Source organism: Astyanax mexicanus, chromosome 13 (genome assembly GCF_023375975.1).
Source record: "Astyanax mexicanus isolate ESR-SI-001 chromosome 13, AstMex3_surface, whole genome shotgun sequence".
In the NCBI taxonomy this organism is placed as follows: Eukaryota; Metazoa; Chordata; class Actinopteri; order Characiformes; family Acestrorhamphidae; genus Astyanax; species Astyanax mexicanus.
The window spans coordinates 46,814,572-46,836,480 of record NC_064420.1 but is presented as its reverse complement, the minus strand read 5'-3'; the positions used below and the strand labels follow the sequence as shown (position 1 = coordinate 46,836,480).

Here is a 21,909-nt window from a genome sequence, read left to right as displayed (position 1 = left end):
CAGAGGCAGTAGAGGCAGTAAAGTAAGCAGCAGCAGTAGAGGCAGTAGAGGAAGTAAAGGCAGTAGAGGAAGCAGCAGCAGAGGCAGTAGAGGCAGTAAAGGGAGCAGCAGCAGTACAGGCAGTACAGGCAGTAGAGGAAGTAGAGGCAGTAGAGGAAGTGGAGGCAGTAGAGGAAGTAGAGGCAGTGTAGTGCCCCCCCCCCCCCCTCTCTCTCTCTCTCAGGATATGTTAGTATTATAGTGCAGGAAGGAGGATACAGGTTGTAGACGGACGCAGCTCTGCAGAGTTTAGCCTCATTACAGCTCCTCCTGCACAGCCTGCAGTTACAGCAGAGAGATCACTCACTCTCTATACGACCTGCAGTAAATTACAACTCCCGCCTTTAGCCCAGAATCTGTTCTATACTGTGCTCTAAAAAGTATAATGAGTTGGACAGTTAGGGAGGAGTTGGGGATGATTTGGAGATGAGTTGGGGAATTAGGGATGAGTTGGAGAGTTGGGGAGAAGTTCGGGATGAGTTGGGTATTTAGGGATGAGTTTGGAGAGTTGAGGATGAGTTTGGAGAGTTTGAGGGTGGAGGGTGAGGTGGAGAGTTTAGGGATTAGTTGGATAGTTTGGGGATCAGGTGGAGAGTTTGGGGATGAGGTGGAAAGTTTGGGGATGAGTTGGAGAGTTGGGGAGGGATTGGGGATGAGTTGGGGAGCAGTTGGGTAATGAGTTGCTGAGTTGGGGCTGAGTTGGAGAGTTGGGGAGGGATTAGGGATGAGTTGGGGATGAGTTGTGGATGAGTTGCGGAGTTGTTTGAGTTGTGGATGAGTTAGAGAGTTGGGGAGGGATTGGGGATAGGTTGGGGAGGAGTTGGGGATGAGTTGCAGAGTTAGGGATGAGTTGGAGAGTTGGGGAGGGATTAGGGATGAGTTGGGGAGGAGTTGGAGAGTAGTTGCTGAGTTGTGGATGAGTTAGAGAGTTGTTGATGAGTTGGAGAGTTGGAGATGAGTTGGGGAGGAGTTGATGAATTGGGGATGAGTTGAGGTTGAGTTGGGTATGAGTTGGAGAGTTGTTGATGAGTTGGCGAGGGGTTGGGAATGGGTTGGAGAGTTGTTAATGAGTTGGGGAGGAGTTAGAGAGTTGGGGAGGAGTTGGGGATGAGTTGGTGAGTTGTTGATATGTGTTTTTAGAGGGGTTGGGGATGAGTCAGATAGTTGGGGGGCGGGGGGTGTTGGGTTGGGATAAGTTTTAGAGACTCCTATCAATTACAGTAAAAATTTCTCTAAACTCTAATAATTATTTTTCACTAATATTATAATTACATTGTAATATATCAGTATTATATTCACACACATACAACTTTATTCCATTCCAAGGCCAGTTGTCAAAATGTTGGCTTAGTAATGTTACTTATCTCACAAGACCTGATAAAAAGTTTGTGTGTGTGTGTGTGTGTGTGTGTGTTAGACTAATCACAGCTCATGAAAAATAGACATGTGATAGAAAAGGTCAGCAGCAGGGCAGCAGCAGGGCAGTCTGTTTATTATGGAAAAATCTAGTTTATTCAGTTTACTCAGGCATTTCCTCCATTCACTCCCATTCAGTCAGGTCAGACTCTGGTCTCCCTGTTTACCTGCACAGGGTTTATACCGGGTTTAGACCAGATTTAGATCAGGTTTAAACCTAGGCTTGAGCTGACTTGATTCTGTTGTTGGTTTCATGCCCAAATCAACGATTAGTATCTAAGCTGGATTTCTGTATAATAGAGATCAGTGGGATTTTGTAATAGCAAGTTTAAGAATACATTAGTCAGTATATATGAAATATCCAAACTTGTGCATGCATTAATTAGACTACTTTAAGTTGAATACATTGCTGACACAGATGTGCAAATGCACACACACACACATACACACACACACACACACACACACACACACAGCTTGTCTATTCCCTGTAGAAGAAAAGTATTGCTAATAGAATAGGACTTAATGAACCTAATGTATTGGCTTCATGACTAATGCCAGACCTGGACTAGAGGGGTAAAAAAGCCCCCCAGTGTTGAGCTGTGGAGCAGTAGAACTGTATTCACTGGAATGTTTTTGGATGGAATGAGTTGGGGGTGAGTTGAAGAGTCGGATGATTTGGAGAGTTGGAAAAGTTGAGGATGAACTGGGGATTTGGGGATGAGTTGAAGAGTCGGATGATTTGGAGAGTTGGAAAAGTTGAGGATGAACTGGGGAGTTGAGGATGAGTTGGCGTGTTGGATGATTTGGAGAGTTGGATAAGTTGAGGATGAACTGGGGAGTTAGGGATGAGTTGGGGAGTTGGATGATTTGGAGGGTTGGATAAGTTGAGGATGAACTGGGGAGTTAGGGATGAGTTGGGGAGTTGGATGATTTGGAGGGTTGGATAAGTTGAGGATGAACTGGGGAGTTAGGGATGAGTTTGGGAGTTGGATGATTTGGAGAGTTGGATAAGTTGAGGATGAACTGGGGAGTTGGGGATGAGTTGGGGAGTTGGATGATTTGGAAAGTTGGATAAGTTGAGGATGAACTGGGGAGTTGGGGATGAGTTGGCATGTTGGATGATTTGGAGAGTTGGATAAGTTGAGGATGAACTGGGGAGTTAGGGATGAGTTGGGGAGTTGGATGATATGGAGAATTGGTTAAGTTGAGGATGAACTGGGGAGTTGGGGATGAGTTGGGGAGTTGGATGATTTGGAAAGTTGGATAAGTTGAGGATGAACTGGGGAGTTGGGGATGAGTTGGCATGTTGGATGATTTGGAGAGTTGGATAAGTTGAGGATGAACTGGGGAGATGAGTTGGGGAGTTGGATGATATGGAGAATTGGATAAGTTGAGGATGAACTGGGGAGTTGGGGATGAGTTGGAGAGTCGGATGATTTGGAGAGTTGGATAAGTTGAGGATGAACTGGGGAGTTGGAAAGTTGGGGATGAGTTGGGGGATTAATAAAAGGGTTGGGGATGAGTTTGGAGAGTTGGGCATGAGTTTGAGAATTGGGAAAATGGGGGTGAGTTGGACAGTTGGGGATGAGTTTGGAGAGTCGGGAAATTGGGGATGAGTTGTAGAGTTTGGAGGTGAGTTGGAGAGTTGGGATGTTAGGGATGCGTTGGGGAGTTGTGAATAAGTTGTAGAGTTGGGGATGAGTTGAGAGTTTGGGATGAGTTGGAAGAATGGGAATGAGTTGGGGATAAGTTGAGAGCAATATTGCCACAGCAATGTAAATAGTGACTAAAAAAAAGAGTAATCGAAGCAGCTGCAGTGTTGCTGAAACTCTCCGTGTCAGTCAGTAAAGCACTTTGTTGTGTTGGTTTGCACAATAGTTGCTCAGTTAAATGAAGACGGACTGTTTGATTGATTGCTTGCCCATTTGAAAGGCAGTCTTGCGTGAGTATCTCTCCCGAAGCGTCAGCCTGACGTTCAGGCAATCAGCCAGGGTCACCTCCCGTAACCCAGATGTGATATTTTGGGCGATTTATCCGCGTCAGCCTCGATGTTCCGGCGCAGTCTGGAGGGAAATGACTCAATTAAACTCGGCCCCCTGCGCCATTACTCAACCTGATGCAGCGATTAACGTCCGGGGGGAGATGGGCTACGTGTGTTTACGGGCAGGACTGCGCTGTGCCCTCGGGCGGGGCAGGGGGAACGGTCTGCCACCTCAGGGGGTCGGTGTGAGTTTATTCCTCATTACCTTCACGCCTATGACCTCACACTCATCTATCTCAGCCTGTGATACTATAATAACTGCAGTGGTTATTACTGATATTGCTGAGTCACTGCTCTGTGACTGTGTGAATTAATGGTGGGTATCGTCACTGATTTCCTGATTCGATTCCGATTCCGATTCACAAGGTCCCAATTCTATTCAAAATCAATTCATTTAGGTCAATTTCAGTTACAGGAAAAATTGTAGTTTAAATATGAAATGTTGTGATTCTACAAGGGACACTTAAACTTCTATTATCAACCCTCCTGTTTCCTTCAAATTTACTAACACCTTTTATGTTTGGGGTCAATTTGACCCCAGCAATTTTAAACTAGAGAAAATTATTATGTAATAATTACATTTTCACCCAAGTTTATGTCACATTTTATTTGTTTGTTGACTACTAAAATATTATACTCAGCCACCCAACCCTCTTATACAACCAGAATACCTGTAATGCGACTATGGAGTAATATGCATAATCACCATAAAATCTCATTAATTTACCTTAAATTTAAAATAGAGATCTTATTAGTGTTTTTATGTCTATATGTTTGTGAGTAAAAACGTTTGTTATTTAAAAATATATAAAACTATACAACTATTTACTAATATTTTATTTTATCAACAATAGTAGCATGTATTATGTTTGGTGTCAATTTGACCCCAGCAATTTTACTCAAGACTCAAGAAATGGATTATATAATAATTAAATTGTTACCCAAATTTATGTCACTTAAATAGCCTTAAAACAAGATGGTCTAGATAAAACAAGAGACGTTAAAACTGTATTTATTCCGGTCTATATGAATCGATATCGGATTATTCAAATGAAGATCGATTTAAAATGAAGAATCAAATTTTTAAACACACCCCTAGTGTGAATAGCCATAGGGGCTTCCACTATCCCTTCCACTTAGCCCTAACACTCTTTTTTGCATGTTTTATATCTAGAGGTAGGGTGTCCCGAGTCTTGTTAGTATGGAGAGGTGGGTTAGGGAAAGTTTTAGGGCTTCATGACCCTTTAAACTGAGACTTTTCAGAGGAACACTTAAAACAGAGCGCTATGAGAATCACTGCCAAGATGGCACTAGCCAAAGCAGCCAAAGAAACCCATAGATTTGAGTATTTTCCTTGTTAAAATGCTAATAACCACTATATTACCATAGTTTAATGTGTATTTTCAATGTTTTATGTTCATTTTCTTTATAACTTGCTTAAAAGAATTCGCTTGTAGTTAGTCTCAGTGGCTGGCTGAGACTACCTAACTTTCCCGTTCCACCTTAAATGGTGCACCAGATGGAAGAGGCTGCAGCATTTAAGGTGGATCGGAAAATTAAAATAAAACACAAGTTAATAAAAGCTAATTCCATCTTCAGATCACAGAGAAATTAAGGAATTGACAGTGATAATTACTTGTTGCACCACCTGCCCCCATTTCTGATGACATACAATTAAGCCCTGAAGTATGTTCCACTTTGATTGCACTGTAAAAACACATTTTAGTTATCCAGACTTTAATGGAGTTATTATTTTTTCAGTTGACATTTATCTCTACTCCTGTGTGTGGTGCACAGGTAGTTAAATGAGGACAGAATGGCGCTCTGCTATTTGCACTCATTTTCTGCGATTTTCTTTTGTAAAACTCTCAACAAATAAAAACAATGTCTACGGCATTAAAATGTCAAAGCCGATGGTTGTGGTGGTCTAAAAGTGGGGTGTGTTCAGGTACATTTCTGGCATATTGCTATCTTGGCAACAGAAAACATACAGGTGCACCACACACTGACTGATTAAAACTTCACAGCGTAAACGAGCAGAAGTGCTGCGCCATTAAAGTAGCAATTTGACAAAGTCAGAGCCCAGCCCACCTGACTCTTAAAGACTCTTAAATGTAATGTAAGGCAAGTGACACACTGCATGGTTGATTTAACATTACGCCCAAAACACACCCATGATTAATTGAGAGAATTATTATGTACGTACTAGTTTGCATACTTTTCCCGTTGTTATGATAGCGAAGACACACTGACGTTCCCTAAATCAAGCTGCGTGGTGCATGTTGAGCAGTCTGAGTTTTATTTTTTTTCCAAAGCGTATATATTCAAAAAGACAAATGTTTTTTATTAAAAGCTTTTTTTGTGAGCATGCATATGATGTAATTTCCTGCTTTATCATTTATTTTTTCTTAACAGATTGATATAGCATAGCGCAGCGCTGCAGTTCTGTATGTATTACATGCTTTATTAAATTAGAAGCCGTCATGTGCTCTGCTTACACTGGGGTCCGTTTGACTGTAATGAGATTTGTTGCTGTGATGTGCAGACTGTGGCTGAGATAATGTTTTTCTGTAGATGAGTTAGGTGTATATATATATATATATATATAATCTTATATACTCTATTCTCTCTCTTTATTATCTCTGCAGGAGACATGCCTCTCTTCCTCTGGAAGCCTCAGAAAACAGCCTTATATCACCCATGTGCAGGAGAACGTTCCCCTGCCGCCAGTGGAAGTCGGCCTCGTTCGGGTACTGTAGACCTGCTGGCTTTTTCTCTTTTTACGTACAAATTGAGTTACAACTAGGTTAAGTTGAATTTAACACTTTTGAGGCATTGAGTTCAGGGGTGGGGTTGTATCTGAAGGTGCTTTGCTGCTCATATTTGAAGGTTCTGCAGTGTAGAAACACTGAAAACGCGCATAAGTTCTTTCAGTATATTGATTATATTTTCTCACAATTCATATATATTGTAAAGTCTGACTTTGTTAAAGCATCGCAGATTATATAGACTAAACACAGTTGAGTTAACTCAAAAAATGGTAGTTCAGTCGTCCTTGTAATGTGTTGGGATTGGTTTGTAACAATGTTTCTGCATACACATTTTTTGGACAGCCTGACTGGGGCAAAGCATTGCAAATGATATAGAGTAAACACAGTTGAGTTAACTCAAATGCATTTTGAGATTTCCTTGTAATGTCAACACTTTCTTGTTCAATGTTTCTTTATTCACATTTTTTAGTCAGTGTGTCTGTGGTAAAGGATTGCATATTATTTTTCACTGAACAAAGTTGAATTAACTCAAATGACACTAGTTCAGGTCTCCTTGTAATGTGGAGAATTTTTGAATGTGCCTGGTTTTTGCCGAAGTTTTTTGTACACATTTGTTGGTCAGTCTGGCGGTTGTAAAGCATTGCATATTTTTTTGACTAAACAAAGTTGAGATAAAACACAAAAAAAAACTCAGATGTATACATGTGTTTAGTCAGGCTGGTTTATAACAATGTTTCTTTGTGGATTTTTTTTTTTTTGATTCAGTCCATCTGTGGTAAAGCATTGCAAATTTTATAGACTTAACTTAGTTAACTCAAAAAATACTACTTCAGATGTCCTTGTAATATGGATGTTTTTTCAGTCAGACTGGTTTATAACAATGTTTCTTCCAGCTGTGGTAAAGCATTGCAGATTTTTTTGACTAAAGTGTGGTTTATAACAATGTTTCTTTATGCTTTTTTTGGTTAGTCCATCTGTGGTAAGGCATTTACTGTGGTAGGTTCTATAGACTAAACTAAGCTAAGTTATGGTAACTCAAAAAAACTCTAGTCCAGACATCCTTGTAATACTACTGACTGTAGTAGGGCATTGCTATTATTTTTAATAAACAAAGTTGAGTCAACTCAAAAAACTCTTGTCCAGACATCCTTGTGATACTACTGACTGTAGTAGAGCATTGCTATTATTTTGACCAAACAAAGTTGAGCTAACTCAAAAAATGCTAGTTCAGACATCCTTGTAATGTGTTAATTTTCTTGGTCAGACTGGTTTATAGCAACTTTTGTTCAAAATGTTAGTTCAGTCATCCTTGCTATGTGTTTCAGTCAGTCCATTTGTGGTAAAGCATTACAGTTTCTATAGCCTAAACTAAGTTGAGTTAACTCAAAAAATGCCAGTCTAGTTGTCCCTGTAATGTGTATATGCATATTTTCTTAGTCTTAGTCTTAGGCTGGTTTATAATAATGGTTTTTCATTCAATTTCGGTCAGTCCATCTGTGGTAAAGCATTGCAAATTCTATAGACTAAACAAAGTTGAGTTAACTCAAAGAACACTTGTCCAGGCATCCTTGTAATAGGGGTGTTCTCTTAGTCAGACTGACTGTGGTAAAGCATTGCAGATTACTATAGATTATAGACTTAACTAAATTGAGTTCAACCAAATACGTTAGTCCAGAAGTTTCTTTATGGGCATTATTTACGGTCAGTCCAGATTATATAGATATAACTGAGTTGTGTTAACTTAAGAAACGCTACTCCAGACGTCATTGTAATGTGTATATTTCCTTGCTCAGGCTGACTGTGGTAAAGCATTGCAGATTACATAGACTTAACTAAATTGAGTTCAATCAAAAACATTAGTCCAGACATCATTGTAATGTGTATATTGTCTCTTTTTAGGCCGGCTGGTTTATATTTTTGTAGTAAAGCATTATGTTAACCCCTTAAGAGGACAGGATTTTTGTCCATTGTCTGCCTAATATTACACCACTAAATTCAGAGTTTTTTTTTTTTTTCAAGCATTACATAAAAGCTTTCATGTTTGGTAAGGAACATTTACTGAAAAGCATTAATGTAATTGTAATAGAAAATATAAACAAATATTTAAGTCAATCTGCTAATGTCACAATATAATGAATACGATCATAAAATTGACTCTTTCCTGAACTTTATTTTAAAATAAACATGATACAAGGGTTTTGTATCATCTACACCTGTAGCCTGTATACTGTAGAAGGAATTTTATGGGTTTAACTCAAAAACGCTACTCCAGACTTCATTGTAATGTGTACATACAATAAAACTGAAACACCTGGTTTTAGAGCACAATAATTTATTGTGGTGACGGACAGTTCTGGTGGAAACAGGAGAGTTGAGGTGCACATTGAATTCTGCGTGATTTGATCAGCCGTGGTTTTATGTTTTTTGGATACAATCCGGGTTAGCACCCGAACATCCCTTTCAGACAGCTTCCTCTTACAGCGTCCACAGTTAATCCTGTTGGATGTGGTTGGTCCTTCTTGGTGGTATCTCGCTGACATTACCCTGGATACCGTGGCTCTTGATGGATCACAAAGACTTGCTGTCTTGGTCACAGATGCTCCAGCAAGACGTGCACCAACAATTTGTCCTCTTTTGAACTGTGGTATGTCTCCCATAATGTTGTGTGCATTGTAATATTTAGAGCAGAACTGTGCTCTTACCCTGCTAACTGAACCTTCACACTCTTACAGCTCTTACTGGTGCAATAATGTGCAATTAATGAAGATTGGATACCAGTCTGATCCAGTTAAGCCATGAAACCTCCCATACTAAAATGATGACAGGTGTTTCAGTTTCATTGTCCAACCCCCAGATTTTTTACTTGGTCTGATTGTGGTGTTCCAGACTGGACTGTCGTCCGCTGGTCAGACTTGGCCGTCTTTTCTTCCCGCCGAGCTCTTTGCTCAGGCTGGCTGGAGATCGATCGTAACGAGCTGAACTGTGAGGGTTATTTGATGCTGGAGTCGGAGTGGGACCTGCTCTGCTTCTGCGAAAGCCGTGATGATGATGATGGTGATGATGATGGTGATGTTGTTTTCATTCATTACAGTCGGCCTATTTGCTTTCTGCCCTCCTCCAATGTGATTTGACACCATTATTACTACTTGAGGAATCACTTATCTTATGACAAGGCATTTGGCTGTGTGTACAAGTGTGTGTATGAGTGTATGTGTGTGTGTGTGAGTGTATAGGTGTGTGTGTACGGAAACCCTGAGCAGATGAAGATAAACCGAATAGATGAGGACGGGTGGTGAACGCTGGGCTGCAGGACGGAGGAAAGTGAAATGGATTTTAAAGGACTATAACGAGGACGTGCTCTGAATCAGCGTCTGGTCAGCAGCTCGTACTTCATCATTTTTACAATTTGGTGAAAGAGAGCTTATAAAAGGCCACACTGGCCTCGTGGAGAGGTTTATAAGCAGTGCAGCCAGTTTATAGATCCTGCTGCCTAATTTGAACAGTGTTTTACCCAGAAACTAGCTTGAAAAAAATGATGTAAAATGATCCATATGCAACAAGCACATACAGTACAAGACATATGAGCCCATCCAACAAATAGCTATATATAGCTAATTTTTCCCTGTATTTTCGATTATAAGTGATTTTATGTTAAGCATCTTTTATTTAGGTTTGTAACAAAGCATCCTGGTATGATGCATTGGTTCCATGTTATGCAGTTGCTCTGTTTGAACCCCAGAGGTTACAAAAATCCTGCTAGTGCAGGTCGGAGAATCAGTGGGCGTAAGCAAAGGCTGGAGGATATAAAGCAAATCATACAAACACTTTTTTTCTGCTATGTGCAGGGTGGAGGGTCACCATGGCACCTGCCAAGTTTGACTCTCTTCAGGCTTTGACTCTATCCAGTCTTTGACTCTATTTTCAGGCTTTGACTCTCTCCAGACTTTGACTCTCTTTCTTTTTAGACTTGGACTCTTTCTAGACTTTGACTCTCTTTTCAGACTTTGACTCTCTCCAGACTTTGACTCTCTCTTTAGACTTTGACTCTCTTTAGGCTGTGACTCTCTCCAGACTTTGACTCTCTCTTCAGACTTTGACTCTCTTTAGGCTGTGACTCTCTCCAGACTTTGACTCTCTCTTCAGACTTTGACTCTCTTTAGGCTTTGACTCTCTCTTTAGACTTTGACTCTCTTTAGGCTGTGACTCTCTCCAGACTTTGACTCTCTCTTCAGACTTTGACTCTCTTTAGGCTTTGACTCTCTCCAGACTTTGACTCTCTCTTCAGACTTTGACTCTCTTTAGGCTGTGACTCTCTCCAGACTTTGACTCTCTCTTCAGACTTTGACTCTCTTTAGGCTTTGACTCTCTCCAGACTTTGACTCTCTCTCTTTAGACTTTGACTCTTTTTAGACTTTGACTCTCTCCAGACTTTGACTCTCTCCAGACTTTGACTCTTTTGACTTGGACTCTTCCTACAGGCTTTGACTCAGTTTCCAGGCTTGAACTTTCTACAGGCTTTGACTCTCTCTACAAGCTTTGACTCTCTCTCCAGACTTGGACTTTCTATAGACTTTAACTCTCTCTAGACTTTGATTCTCCCCAGACTTTGATACTCTCTTTAGACATTAACTTTCTCTGGGCTTTGACTCTTTCTAAACTTTGACTCTTTCCTGGCTTTGATTCTCTCTCTCCATGCTTTGATTCTCTCTCAAGTCTTTGACTCTTTCCAGGCTTTGGCTCTGTCCATGCTTTGACTTTAGGCTTTAGCTCTCTTTAGACTTTAACTTTTTCCAGACTTTGACTCTCTCCAGTCTTTGACTCTTTCTAAACTTAGACTCTCTCCAGGCTTTGACTCTGTCTTCAGGCATTGACTCTCTCTAGACATTGATTCTCTCTAGACTTTGACTCTCTCTAGACTTTGATTCTCTCCAGGCCTAGACTCTCTCTCCGGGTTTAACTCTCTCTAGACTTTGATTCTCTCTAGATTTTGACTCTCTAGACTTTGACTCTCTCTAGACTTTGACTCTCTCCAGGCCTAGACTCTCTCTCCGGGTTTAACTCTCTCTAGACTTTGATTCTCTCTAGATTTTGACTCTCTAGACTTTGACTCTCTCTAGACTTTGACTCTCTCCAGACGTTGACTCTCTCTCCAGGCTTTAACTCTCTCTAGACTTTGACTCTTTGCAGGCTTTTGCTTTATTTAGACTTTGTCTTGGTTTTGTCATTTAAAATGTGTTCCAAATATTGTAAGAAACTCTAATTATGAATCCAGAATCAGTAATTGAATTAAATCATAAGCAGAAAGCATCGTTTTACCCCTGTGGTTATTCTTTGTAGTAGCTCATGTACACTTGAGATTTTGAGAGTTTAATGTCAGGATTTAATGAAACCCAAAGGAAATAATTTATGTTTTTAAGATTATAAATGTCATGCATGTCAATATGCATGTCTAAAACAAATGTGTGTAAAATGCTGATATTTTTTATATGTTTATACAGCTAAAACAGCCTTGGGTTAAATTGACCTAAAAAAATAAACACCAATGCAAAAAACGTGTGCAGCATGTAGAAAACATATTCTCTTGTTCATTTTATATTTTATATTTACCCTGATGTCCCCATTAAGATTAGGATTATAGGAAGGTTAAGTGCCAGGGCTACAAATGGATTAAAATGGGATTAAAATTAGGTTAAGAATGAATGGAAGTAATATATTCAGTCTGTATCACATTAGATCAACATGACATCTCCAAAATATTATGTATTTACTCATTTATTAATAATATATTATTGTATTGTATTTACAATTCAGATTATTTCTAAAGACGACTCTAAATTCTGAAAGTTATGCCCAATAATATATTTATCTTATGTAGAGAATTACAGTACAGTTCAAAACTGTGTGTTATGTTTTGATTGTTTTGAGTCAGAAATGATAGATCCTCTTTGTAAATGAGCTGATTTAATCAGGTGCAGTGTGTGAAGTGTAGAGTACAGTGTGTTTTGGATGTGCAGGGAGGTGTGTTATTGGCTGGTTTGCGTCTGGCCGGGCGTGGTGGTGATTTCAGAGTTCTATTTTTAGAGATCAGAGTTAGAAAACATGTTTATTTTTCCCTCCACTGGCGGTTCAGCCGTTCTCTTTATTGTTGGAGGAAAGTGGAGCGAGGCCTGGCACAATGGGGACAAGGGGGTGCAGGGGGGGGGGGGGGGAGCAGGGGGGGTGATAGAGTGGTCACCTGAATTAAAACCAGAATATAAAAGATCAGATCAGAGTGTTTAATCTGTTATTGCTGCTGAGGACAGAGCTGGGGTCAGGTGATGAGACCCTGTGTGAGAAGGGTTTCCTGGTCAGGTCTCTCTTTTTTTCTCTATTTGTTTCCACATTCAAAACAAATATATATTTATTTCTCCATTTTTTTCATAGCTGTTCTGTTTTCTTTGTTGTTGTTCCTTAATATGTGCCTTTTTTGCGATATTCTGTCTTTTTTATCTTGTCTTTTTTGTTTTTCTAATTTATTTTGGTAACACTTTCATAATGCCTTATGAATGCATGTGTAATGCATCATGTGACATGCATAATACCTTATAATGACTGTAATAAGCCTGTATATTTGCTCATAAGTACTTACAGTGACATTCGTAACACATTAGAAACTACAAGTATAAGGGTTTGTACAGAAATGGCGTATAATGCCTCATAATGTCTGTTCATAAGAACATTGTACAATGTAGTGTTGTAATGCACTATAACACAGATTTGGTATAAATAAAATAAATACGGTAACACTTTCTATGAATGTCATCTCTATTAGACTCTATAACCACATTCATTACATATTATAATGCATATCTGTATATCTACTCTTTTGTCAATCTGTCTGTCTGTCTGTCTGTTGGTCTGTCTGTTCTATCTATCTATCTATCTATCTATCTATCTATCTATCTATCTATCTATCTATCTATCTATCTATCTATCTATCTATCTATCTATCTATCTATCTATCTATCTATCTATCTATCTATCTATCTATCTATCTATCTATCTATCTATGAACCCTGTATTCATAATGCCTTATGAATGCATGTATAATGCATCATGTGACATGCATAATACCTTATAATGACTGTAATAAGCCTGTATATTTGCTCATAAGTACTATCTATCTGTCTGTCTATCTATCTATCTATCTATCTATCTATCTATCTATCTATCTATCTATCTATCTATCTATCTATCTATCTATCTATCTATCTATCTATCTATCTATCTATCTAAATGTGAGTTTATGCATACATATGCCAACAATATGGCAAATAAATAGTAAATTGCACATAATAATCAAACGGAGTTTTTTCCTCAGACTATAACCGTACCATAAACTTGGATAGAATTATGGATATTTTATTCAATTTCTCCCATTCTCTTGTCAAAATAATTCAATTTCTTATTTTTTAACTCAAAAATCAAGTTATGTAATGTTATGTAAATGAGGATGAAAATGAAAGCTTCTAGGTTATAGCAGTTATAGCGGTTCTCAAGCCCCCCCCCCCCCCAACTCTGAAATCAAAATTTCGTCCATGATCTCAGAAAATGCAGGGCTGCTTTTACAGACAGATGTGTAGCTGTGGGTGTGTGTGTGTGTGTGTGTGAGCTGTGATCAGGCTGGCTGTGTGCTGGCTGGTGGTACAGTGTCCTTCACGCTGCTGATGGAAGATGCTGCTGCGGTGGCGGCAGGACCGGGCTCTGGACCCCGGCGCTGTATCTGACACCAGCGCGGGGTGTGTGCTCACGTTTTGCTGTTGTCAGTCTGAGTTTAGCGTCTCCGTCTAACGGTACAGGAGGAGGAGGAGGAGGCGGGGGGAGAGGTTCAGACACAGCAGGTTCAGACAGAGGGGAGAGGATGTGTACGAGCGCTGGAGCCTCACTGGTGTATCATAATATCAGATATCCTGTAATATCAGCTCTAGATCTGAACGATACAGCTCTAAGATATTATCACAATATTCTACAATAATGTAGATTCTCACTGAAGCATCAAAACTATGAATGAACACATGTGGAGTTTTATGTACTTAACAAAAAATGAGCTGAATCTCCACAGTCACCGGACCTGAACCCAATCCAGATTTGAGGTTTGAGGTGAGCTGGAGCACAGAGTGAAGAAGACAAAGAGCCAACAAGTGCTAATAAACACCTCTGGGAACTCCTTCCTTCAAGACTGTTGGAAAACGTTTCATTTCAGGTGGCCACCTCTTTTAGAGAAGCTCATTGAGAGAATGATGCCAAGAGTGTGCAAAGCAGTAATCAGAGCAAAGGGTGGCTATTTTTGAAGAAACTAGAATATAAATATATATATATATGCAGTACAGGCCAAAAGTTTGGACACACCTTCTCTTTTTCAATGTGGTTTCTTTATTTTCATGACTATTTACATTGTAGATTCTCACTGAAGTATCAAAACTATGAATGAACACATGTGGAGTTTTATGTACTTAATAAAAAAAACATGTTTTATATTCTAGTTTCTTCAAAAATAGCCACCCTTTGCTCTGATTACTGCTTTGCACACTCTTGGCATCATTGCTATATAATAGCAATATTATATATATATATATACAGTGAGTCCAAAAAGTATTTGATCCCTTGCTGATTTTCTTTGTTTGCCCACTAATAAAGACATGATCATTCTATACTTTTAATGGTAGATGTATTCTTACATGGAGAGACAGAATATCAAGACAAAAATCCAGAATATAATTTTAATTAAGAATAAATTTTAATTAATTTGTATTTCAATTAGGAAAATAAGTATTTGATCCCTCTTGCCAAACACACTCAATACTTAGTGGCAAAGCCTTTGTTTGCAAGCACAGCGGTGAGACGTTTGTTGTAGTTAACCACAAGTTTAGCACACACACCAGGGGGAATTTTGGCCCACTCTTCTTTGCAGATCCTCTCTAAATCATGAAGGTTGGTGGGCTGTCGCTTGGCAACTCTGACCTTCAGCTCCCTCCATAGATTTTCGATCGGATTGAGGTCTGGCGACTGGCTGGGCCACTCCATGACCTTAATGTGATTTTTCTTGAGCCAATCCTTTGCTGTATGTTTAGGGTCGTTATCATGTTGGAAGACCCAACCACGGCCCATTTTCAGATCCCTGGCAGAGGGGAGGAGGTTGTCCCTCAGGATTGTGCGGTACATGGCTCCATCCATCTTCCCAATGATGCGGTGAAGTAGCCCTGTACCCTTGGCAGAGAAACACCCCCAAAACATTATGCTTCCACCTCCATGCTTGACGGTGGGCACAGTGTTCTTGGAGTCATAGGCAGCATTTTTCTTCCTCCACACATGGCGGGTGGAGTTGAGGCCAAAAAGTTCAATTTTGGTCTCGTCTGACCACAAAACCTTCTCCCAATAACTTGGTTCATCTTTCAAATGATCATTGGCATACTTGAGGCGCGCCTCCACATGTGCTCTCTTCAGCAGGGGTACCTTTCGGGCACTGCAGGATGTGAATCCATTGTTGCGCAAAGTGTTGCCAATTGTTTCCTTGCAAACTGTGGTCCCAGCTGCCTTCAGGTCATTTGCTAACTCCTGCCGAGTGGTTGCAGGACGATTTCTGACCGTTCTCAGCATCATTGCCACCCCACGAGGCGAAATCTTCTTTGAAGCACCGGGCCGAGGTCTGTTGATTGTCATGTTATACTCTTTAAACTTTCTGATAATTGCACCAATAGTTGTTACTTTCACATCCAACACCTTACTAATCTTTTTGTAGCCCATTCCAGCTTTGTGAAGGTCAACAATTCTGACTCTGAGGTCCTGTGACAGCTCTTTGGTTTTACCCATGTTGGAGACTTGAAATCTGTGTGATCTGTCTGATTCTGTGGACAGGTGTTTTTCACACAAGTGATTAGTGAGAACAGGTGGCTTCAGGTCAGGTAACAAGTTGATTGGGAGTGTCTAACTGGTCTGTAAAAGCCAGAACTGCTAATGAATACTAAGGGATCAAATACTTATTTCACTCCATGAAACACAAATCAATTAATATATATTCCTTAGATTGTCTCTCCATGTAAGAATACATCTACCATTAAAAGTATAGAATGATCATGTCTTTATTAGTGGGCCAACGAAGAAAATCAACAAGGGATCAAATACTTCTTGGACTCACTGTATATATATATATATATATATATATATATATATATATATATATATATATATATATATATATATATATATATAATATTGCTATATAATATTGCTACCGCTGGAGGTGATGATTCAAAACTGTCCTGTGTATATACGCCGTTACTCGGCAACGCATCGGCGCAGTGATACAAGTTTAGTGTGATAGATTAAAAGAAGGGTTAAGCACATGGATAGACAGACAGACAGAAGACTGATAGAGACAGAAAACTATTGGTACAGTGGACAGACAGGCGGACAGACGGACAGACTGAAAGACAGATGGAAAGACAATAGACAAAGATATATATATATATATATATATATATATATATATATATATATATATATATATATATATATATATATATATATATTAATTTATTCATATATTAATATATATATATATGAATTTATTATTTTTTGTTATATATTTATATATATATATATATATATATATATATATTCTTTAAGCATGTTTTATTTTATTTATATCTTACAAGGTATAGTTAATATTTAAAATCTCAAAGTTTAGAATCTTTTATAGTATCTATCTATCTATCTATACATATACTCCACATTGTGTTGTCTGGTGGTGTGACGTGTGCTTGTATACAGTATAAAATATAAGTATGAAAAGCGTGTTAAAAAACAGTGAAAGTGTCTAAAATAAATGTAAAAAGCGTTATGTGTTGTAGGAACACTAGCATCACACACATGCACTGTGACGATCCCCCAGAATGCCCTTTTCTGCCCTGTTTTTTCTGCTGTGTAATACAGTATTTACATTGCTGGTGCTTTTTCAGCAGATTTGGTGGCGGTGCTGTAAGTGATGTATAGGTCGAGCTGTAATGAGAACACAGTCCTGACTCTGTAGAGTAGTGTTGTGTAGTGTAGAGTAGTGTAGTGTAGTGTAGTGTAGTGTAGTGTAGTGTTGTGTAGTGTAGAGTAGTGTAGTGTAGTGTAGTGTAGAGTAGTGTAGTGTAGTGTAGTGTAGTGTAGTGTAGTGTAGTGTTGTGTAGTGTAGAGTAGTGTAGTGTAGTGTAGTGTAGTGTTGTGTAGTGTAGAGTAGTGTAGTGTAGTGTAGTGTTGTGTAGTGTAGAGTAGTGAAGTGTAGAGTAGTGTAGTGTTGTGTAGTGTAGAGTAGTGTAGTGTAGTGTAGTGTAGTGTAGTGTAGTGTTGTGTAGTGTAGAGTAGTGTAGAGTAGTGTAGTGTAGAGTAGTGTAGTGTAGTGTAGTGTAGTGTAGTGTAGTGTAGTGTTGTGTAGTGTAGAGTAGTGAAGTGTAGTGTAGTGTAGTGTAGTGTAGTGTAGTGTAGAGTAGTGTAGTGTAGTGTTGTGTAGTGTAGAGTAGTGTAGAGTAGTGTAGTGTAGAGTAGTGTAGTGTAGTGTTGTGTAGTGTAGTGTAGTGTAGTGTAGTGTAGTGTAGTGTAGTGTAGAGTAGTGTAGTGTAGAGTAGTGTAGTGTAGTGTTGTGTAGTGTAGAGTAGTGTAGTGTAGTGTAGTGTAGTGTTGTGTAGTGTAGAGTAGTGTAGTGTAGTGTAGTGTAGTGTTGTGTAGTGTAGAGTAGTGTAGTGTAGTGTAGTGTTGTGTAGTGTAGAGTAGTGAAGTGTAGAGTAGTGTAGTGTAGTGTTGTGTAGTGTAGAGTAGTGTAGTGTAGTGTAGTGTTGTGTAGTGTAGAGTAGTGTAGAGTAGTGTAGTGTAGTGTTGTGTAGTGTAGAGTAGTGTAGTGTAGTGTAGTGTTGTGTAGTGTAGAGTAGTGTAGTGTAGTGTAGTGTTGTGTAGTGTAGAGTAGTGTAGTGTAGTGTAGTGTTGTGTAGTGTAGAGTAGTGTAGTATAGTGTAGTGTTGTGTTGTGTTGTGTAGTGTAGTGTAGTGTAGTGTTGTCTAGTGTAGTGTAGTGTAGTGTAGTGTAGTGTTGTGTAGTGTAGAGTAGTGTAGTATAGTGTAGTGTTGTGTTGTGTTGTGTAGTGTAGTGTAGTGTAGTGTTGTGTAGTGTAGAGTAGTGTAGTGTAGTGTAGTGTTGTGTAGTGTACAGTAGTGTAGTATAGTGTAGTGTTGTGTTGTGTTGTGTAGTGTAGTGTAGTGTAGTGTAGTGTTGTCTAGTGTAGTGTAGTGTAGTGTAGTGTAGTGTTGTGTAGTGTAGAGTAGTGTAGTGTAGTGTAGTGTAGAGTAGTGTAGTGTAGTGTAGTGTTGTGTAGTGTAGTGTAGAGTAGTGTAGTGTATTGTAGTGTAGTGTAGTGTAGTGTTGTGTAGTGTAGTGTAGAGTAGAGTAGTGTAGTGTAGTGTAGAGTAGTGTAGTGTAGTGTAGTGTTGTGTAGTGTAGTGTAGAGTAGTGTAGTGTAGAGTAGTGTAGTGTAGTGTAGAGTAGTGTAGTGTAGTGTAGTGTTGTGTAGTGTAGTGTAGTGTAGAGTAGTGTAGTGTAGTGTTGTGTAGTGTAGTGTAGTGTAGTGTAGTGTGGTGTAGTGTTGTGTAGTGTAGAGTAGTGTAGTGTAGTGTAGTGTAATCCTGAATACCGTACTGTATATGGATACCTCTTAATATTCATCAGATTTACACCATTCTTTACTAAGACATCTATCTATCTATCTGTCTATCTGTCTGTCTGTCTGCCCGCCCATGTGTCCATCTGTCTTTTCATTTTTTCTATCTATCTTATAATACCATCTATCTGCTCTTCTTTCTGTCTGTTTATCTGTAATCTATCCCTTTATTTATCTGTCTGTCTGTCCACTGTACAAGATTATCTATCTATCTGTCTGTCTGTCTGTCTTTCCATTTGTCTATCTTTGACTATTGTCTTTCTATTTGTCTTTTAATACTATATATTTACTCTTCTTAATGTCTGTCTGTCTGTGTGCCCATGTGTCTGTCTATCTACCTTTCCAGTTTTCTATCTTTGTTTATTGTCTTTCCATCTGTATTTTCATAGTGTCCATCTACTCTTCTGTCTGTCTGCCTGTCTGTCGGTCTGTCTGCTCATAAGTCTGTCTATATATCTTTCCATTTTTCTATTTTTGCCTATTATCTTTCTATCTGTCTTTTTTGACTGCGTATCTACTCTTCTGTCTGTCTGCCTGTTCAAGTGTCTATCTATCTTTCCATTTGTCTGTCTTTGTCTATCTATCTATCTATCTATCTATCTATCTATCTATCTATCTATCTATCTATCTATCTATCTATCTATCTATCTATCTATCTGTCTGCCTGTCTGTCTGCCTGTCCACTGTACAAATAGTTCTCTATCTATCTATCTATCTATCTATCTATCTATCTATCTATCTATCTATCTATCTATCTATCTATCTACCTATCTATCTATCTATCTATCTATCTATCTATCTATCTATCTATCTATCTATCTATCTATCTATCTATCTATCTATCTATCTATCTGTCTGCCTGTCTGTCTGCCTGTCCACTGTACAAATAGTTCTCTATCTATCTATCTATCTATCTATCTGTCTGTCTGTCTATCTGTCTGTCTGTCTGTCTGTCTGTCCGTCCGTCCGTCCGTCCGTCCGTCCGTCCGTCCGTCCGTCTACTGTACAAATAGTTTTCTGTCTCTATATCTGTCTGCCTGTCTGTCTGTCTACCCATGTACTTAAACTTTATTTTTATCAGTATGCATCTGTCTGTCTCTGTGTTTACATGTATCTGCCCATCTGTCTGTCTAGCTGTCTGTCTCTCTGTCTGTCTATCCATTTATTTGTCTATATATGTGAAATATTTATATTTGTAATCAGTGTTTATTAAATGAGTATATTGATGGTGTATGTATTGTGTGAAGTGTGGGGACCTGTGTATGATTTAGATCACTCTGAGGTCACACACACTTATTTTATCATTCAGTAATAATGAGAAATAGATTATTATGTCTTACTATCTCTGTCTGTTACATCTGCTACACACACACACACACACAGAGAGAGAGAGAGCAGTGCAGTTATGTAACAGGGTCACTGGGCGGGGTGGAGTGACGGGGGCTGACCACATTGCGGGGCAGATACAGCGCTGGAGAGGAGGCAGATCTGCTGTGTGGCCTTTCTGCTACTCTGTACTGAAAATAACTGCAGATCATATTGTCCTGCTGATTATCTGTCAGTGCTGGAGATAAATGAGTTTAGAGCTGCTGTATGATTTTCAGAGTAGATGCAGGACTCTCCCCTGGTATTTCGGCACAGGACACTTTTCTGAAGGACGAAATCAGGACTCCACATTTTCTTCACAACATGAAACATGACCATAAAATAATCATCTTTCAAGGTTTTATCTGCTTATGGAAATAAGCAGATAACCAGACAATCCTGAAGGAGAATATTCATCCATCTGTACTTGACCTCAAGCTCAGGAGTACTTAGGTTCTGCAGCAGGACAATGACCCAAAGCACACAAACAAGTTACCTCTGAATGACGAAAAAAAAAAAAAAAATATTGAGATGCTGTGGGTGATCCTAAACAGGATGTTTATGCTGGAAAATCCTCCAATGGGTCTGAATTAAAACAATTCTGTAAAGAAAAATAGACCAAAATTCCTCCACAGAGATGTGAAGGACCCATACCAGTTATCAGTAAAGCTTGACCGCCAAGAGTGACACAACTAAGTTATTAGATTTAGGGGCAATCACTTTTTCACACAAGGGTATTTCAAAAAGAGCAAGTAATAAATGATTTCCAACTATATTACAGCTTTAGAGCGCAGAGTAGTTCAGCGGTCTAATGCTCTGCCACTATAATCGAGAGATCGCTGATTCAAATCCCGGTCATGCAGCTTGCCATCAGCTGCTGGAGCCCTGAGAGAGCACAATCAGTCTTGCTCTCTCTGGGTGGGTACAGTAGATGGCGCCCTTAGATTTTGCCCCTCATCACTTCTGGGGTGATGTGGATCATCACATGGCTGCTTTGCATATGTGAGCTGATGTATCAGAACCGAGTCACTGCGCTGCTTTCCTTTGAACATTAGCGCTGTGATGCTACTCGGCTATAATGCTGCATCAGCAGCAGTTCAAAAAGAGGCGGAGTCTGTACATCAGCACCTCTGTTCTGCAGAGCGCTGTGTGTTACAGTGTGTGTGTAGTGATGGTGTGATAGTGAATGCTGAATGTGCGTCACATGGCAGCGGGGGCGGCGGCTGCTGTTCTGTGGGGTGATGTGTGGATGTGTGTGAGGCTGGCAGTGTTATGCAGTGAGATATTCCTCATGGATCTTCCCCCCGTCGTCTCTCAGACCCTGGTTTAATGAGTCTGTCTTCCCTCGCTCGGAGGAATGATAAAAGGATGAGTGTAGGGATCAGACAGAAGGAGGAGAACCCTGTTCTCTATCTCTCTCTGCCTCGGGGAGAGGAACTCCGCCGGGGACGAGTTCCCCTCACTGTCCTTCTGTTCTTTCACCTTCAGTAAATCCCCCAGTGCTGCCTATTCATCCCTCAGCCTCAGAGTCTCTACATTTATTA

The 21,909-nt window shown here is 39.5% G+C and overlaps 1 protein-coding gene across 5 annotated transcripts in view; it reads left to right on the top strand.

Moving 5' to 3' along the window:
- The window catches only part of LOC103026485 (IQ motif and SEC7 domain-containing protein 1), a 296,017-nt gene that overhangs the window by 80,503 nt on the left and 193,605 nt on the right, over positions 1–21,909 (top strand). For all 5 annotated transcript variants that reach the window (XR_007423895.1, XR_007423896.1, XR_002650850.2 and 2 more), the window contains exon 3: positions 6,148–6,249. Coding sequence is in view for 2 of the 5 variants with exons in the window: in XM_022676789.2 (XP_022532510.2) it covers positions 6,148–6,249 (102 nt within the window). In the remaining 3 variants the exon portion in view is untranslated. The remainder of the gene's footprint in view (positions 1–6,147; positions 6,250–21,909) is intronic.